This window comes from Prenolepis imparis, unplaced genomic scaffold (genome assembly GCF_030444845.1).
Source record: "Prenolepis imparis isolate NDT839.2.m4 unplaced genomic scaffold, iyPreImpa1.0 SCAF_9, whole genome shotgun sequence".
NCBI classification, from domain to species: Eukaryota; Metazoa; Arthropoda; class Insecta; order Hymenoptera; family Formicidae; genus Prenolepis; species Prenolepis imparis.
The window spans coordinates 15805464-15810337 of NW_028141167.1; the positions used below are offsets into that span (position 1 = coordinate 15805464).

Below are 4874 nucleotides of genomic sequence, written 5' to 3' on the forward strand. Positions count from 1 at the left end.
AGATGCATCGCGCGACGGCCGAGGCGTGACGTCACACCTGTCGTCCGCTCGGTCGGTAAGGTGGAAAAAATATCGATCGACGTCCCCGCGATATTTTATATGGCGAGATGGGAAACGCATATAGGGAGCTTGCCAGCAACGACACAGTGCGACACAGAGTATCATTCTATCTTCTTTCAATATGAGTATACGAGTGAACAACAAACCCCATGTTCCGATATTACTGAAAATATATAATATACGTAACGTAAACTATAGCTTTTCAGTACTGGGACTCGATTCTTGAATTCATTCGCAAGAGAAACGTATACGCAAATTCGGCTCTTACAGAAAAGTTGCAAGTTGATTGGCTAAAAGCCATGCGATAGCCAATCAACTTGCAACTTTTCTGTAAGAGCCGAATTTGCGTATACGTTTCTCTTGCGAATGAATTCAAGAATCAAGTCCCTGGCAGTGTATATCGGAACATGCCCAAAGAAAAAGCGCGATGTTGCACGCGATTGGTTATTGGATAGAACAATCTCTAGGGACTTTAAAAATTCCCTATTCGATAGCCAATCGCATCGCGTTGTCTATTTTGTTTTTCTCGTGGGAGAAGCTCCCAATTTCAAAGCACAATAAAGAAAATATTTAGAATAGGAATAAATGTTAATTATTCGGAATAGGATTTTTTTATATAGAAATATATAGATATAGCGATTAAATGTAACGCACAATGAATACAAATAAAATATATGAAATATAAATATAGAAATTATTTTGTTTCGTGCAACCATAACAAGAAATAGATCAGAAATATATTATATATAATCAGAAATATTTATATTTTAGTTTATAAATCCATTTAAACAATATAGATTTAGACATTGTTAATTAAGTACCAGAGTATAAAAAAATCTCTAGTGTCCTAGAACAACATTATTTTTTATCATGTTTAATTTTTCAATAAATAGGAATCTTATTTATATTAAAGAAGACAAAAACATAAAAGAGAAATAGATACTGATATTTATGCCCTATCAATTCACAAAGAGAGTCTTTTTCAACTTTTGTGAAAGAGCTTAAAAATTATGCAGACCTCTTTCTTTGCTATATACTATATAATTATATATAGAGAAACATATATAAATAACAGGTAGACAATTATTTCGACCAAAAAACTGGCATCAGTATCTTTATTAATTAAATTAAAACACTATGTTTCGACTATAAATTTTAGTCCTTTTCAAGTGCTATAAATAATAATACAACCATCATTGATTAACATCGCAATAATGACTTCACAAGAATAAAAAATAAAAATGTAAGATACATATTTGTTAATATAAATCGAATAGAAATCAAGAGAACGAGTACATTACATGTCATTATGACATTCTGTCAATTACTGTTGAGAGGACGACGACAACAGATATTTTTAAACGATATTAATAACATTATCATTTTTTTTTTTTTTTTTTTTTTTTGTTGAGTTTAACGTGTCTTCAACCGAAGCAGTCTATGGTTATATTGACACAAAACTTGTTTCTTTCTATTCCTTGTCTGTTATCTCTAATTTCTTGTAAGTGTCTTATTAATTATAACCAGTCCTTTTTTTTCCCCCACCTATTTAACATCTTAGATTATTTTCCCGCTTTTTTTCAAGAAAATCCATACGGCTTTTAATGGCTCTATATTAATGTTCCTTAACCATTCATCTATATTATACGGATATTTAACCTCTAGTTTTTCTAAAGTCCTATATAATGTGTTTCTTTCCTCTTCTAGTGTATCACATCGAAATACGAAGTGATATATATCTTGCGGTTCTCTTTCACATTCACACATTGCATCTTCTATATATGTTTTCCTGGCTAGAGATTCTTTTAAGTTGTAATGATTAGCCCTTAACCGATTAATCATGGTGATTAGGCCACGTGGTTCATTTATACTCCTAAACCAAACTTGACTTGCTTCTTTATTATAATATTCATTGAAAAACTTAATTCCTTTGAATTCGCCTTCTCGTTCTAGTCTTTTTTTGGTTTTATTAAACATTTCTTCTTTAAACGTTGCTATCCAATCTTTAACTGGTATTTTAATTCTGCTATCACTTTCCTCCTCTGTAGCTTCTTTAGCTAATTTATCTGCTACCTCATTCCCTAAGATGCCTATATGGCTCGGAATCCAACCTATTACTACTTTAATTTTCTTATCATCTTCACTTAAGTTATTTTTTTTTAAAAGATATATTTTTTCTTTCATTTTGTATACATATTTATTCTGATATACGTTTAACTTGTTATTCTGCAATGACTTACATGCACTCAAAGAATCCGTTAATATTAATACGTCTTTTTTAATATTATTATCCAGTAAGTAACCTACCGCTTTTTCTAAGGCTAAAACTTCTGCAGTATAGTTAGAGCATCTATTACTAATACTAATTTTATACGCTATTTCGCTATTTTCTATCGCTATACCAATCCCAGTACTTTTTTTATTTTTTTGTTTAGACCCGTCAGTAAATATAGTCATATGATCCTTGCTTAAATTATATCTTTCCTTGAATCTATCCAATAATTCTGCATCGCTAAATTTACTTTTCTTTCTTTCTTTACCAATATCCGTATTTACCGTCACTTGTTCAGTTAATGGCCAATAATTGTCATTATATATTTCGAATTTACCTACTCTATCTAACTCCGGTAAGTATTTTCTAAAGTTCCGCCATGAATCTGTAAATACATTAATTTTTCCTCTTGGATTAGTAAGCCTATGTCTACATTCCATTATTTCTAGCCTATTCATTTGTCCAACTAACTCCTTATTACCATATTGATATAACTTTATCCAGAAGTTCCTTGCTAGTACACCCGCTCGTTCTTCCATTCTCATTACTTTAGCCTCTGTAAGCATTATGTTAGTGGGTGTGCTGTTTCTATAGCCTAATGCTATTCTTACTCCTTTATACTGCAGTTTTTCAATTTTTTCTTTTCCTCTCCAGTCTTTAGGAAAATAGACGAACAGACCATAATCAATGACCGACCTAATATAACTCTTGTATATTAATAGAGCTGTGTTGGTCTCCATACCCCAAAAGACTCCATTTAAGAATTTTAGTATATTACATGCTCTATTTGCTTTATCTTTAATCATATCTGCTTGTTTATCAAATTTTAATTCGTTATCAAATAAGATCCCTAGAAATTTAGCATTTTTAACGCAACTTATGTAGCTATCTTTTATCTGGATTCGGATCCTTTTATCAATTTTGCCTGATCTGTTAAAATCGATAATTTGTGTCTTTTCAGGTTCAAGTTCTAAACCTAAGTTATTTAAATTGTCGTTTATAGTCGCTATCGCCTCTTTTAGTTGTTCTGCTAGCTCCACTACCTTGCTTCCTGTCACATAGACCGCTATGTCGTCTGCAAATTGAATTACTTTAACGTTATATTTAATACCCTCTGTGATGTCTTTAGTATACAAGGCGTAAAGGATTGGACTTATTACTCCTCCCTGTGGTAGACCTTTATTCACTGTTCTATACACTTCTTCGTCTTTACTCACTATGAATTTCGTTTTTCTATCAAGCATCCATTCGTTGACATAATTAGCAATCTTGTTTGGGCATCCTTCCTTTATTAATTTTTCTATTAATATATTTCTTCTCACATTGTCATATGCGGATGTCACGTCCAGGAAAGCTGCTAGTGTGTGATGATCTTGTAACATTCCTGTCTCCGCTTGAACGTTGAGTCTCACTATATTGTCTATGCATGATCTCCCTTTTCTAAATCCATTTTGATTTTTATCTAGTTTGTCATTATGCTCGGCCCACCAAACTAATCTATCATTTACCATTCTTTCTAATACTTTACTCATACACGATGACAATGCAATTGGTCTAACTTTCTCCTTATTACCTTTGTCGATAAAGATGATCTGATACTCTTTCCATTTTTCAAATAGCTGTTCGTTTAAGTAACAATGGTTACACAATGTTAATAATTCTTCCTTATATTTCTGCGTCAGATTCTTAATCATTTTGTAATCAATTTGGTCTCTTCCAGGCGATGATTTTTCCCTCACACTATTCATAGCTCTCTCTAATTCTTCTATAATAAATGGGTTATTCAAATCTTGATTGGTCTCGTTTGTGATTCGAATCTCATTTTTTTCCTTGTCCATTTCCACCCACGGAGGGGAAATCTTGTCTATATTTTTTTTAATTTCTTCCTCTCTATCTTTTACTTGCCATTTATTCCATTCTATAGTGTTCATACTGTTTTTAATAACTCTCATTTTGTTCCATACGTATTTTATATTTATATTTTTATTTAAACTGCTAGTAAAATTTCGGAAATTTTCTCTTTTTTTCTGCTTGATCACTTTTCTGGCAAGTGCTCTTGTCCTTTTATATTCTATGAAACTGTTGAGGTCTTGATTCCTAATGTATTCCTTTAGCGATTTTTTCCTATCTTCTATTGCTATATCGCATTCATTGTCCCACCATTCAACCGGATTTCTCGTTTTTTTCGGTTTATTCCTAGATGTTGTTATATTAGGTCCTTCCTTAATGGGATGTCCATATGTTGCTATTTGTATTGCCTCTTTCATAGTAGTTGTAATTCTTACGTATTTATCATGCTCATCCATGTGTTCAAAGTCTTGATTAAATATTTTTTCTTCTTGTTATTCTAAAATGTCTACGTAGCTGTTCCAATTAGTTTTTACTTTAGAAATTCTATTAGTTTTTTTAGTGTATGGTAGCCTCCTAACATTAATGTCACACATGACAGGATAACATTATCATAAATAGGGCTAAGGTTATCTGTGTCTATTTGTAGGTTAATTTTATTTTTGTTTTTTTATGAAAAACATTTCGGCGATTT

General features: G+C 31.7%; 1 protein-coding gene across 1 annotated transcript; it reads right to left on the bottom strand.

Moving 5' to 3' along the window:
- Positions 1–1617: 1617 nt before the first annotated feature.
- LOC145941134 (uncharacterized) lies at positions 1618–4638 on the bottom strand. The gene is made up of 2 exons (XM_083047021.1): positions 2301–4638; positions 1618–2198 (listed from the first exon to the last, which is right to left on the bottom strand). Exons 1-2 carry the CDS (start codon positions 4636–4638, stop codon positions 1618–1620), a joined length of 2919 nt encoding a protein of 972 aa, XP_082903147.1.
- Positions 4639–4874: the final 236 nt, after the last annotated feature.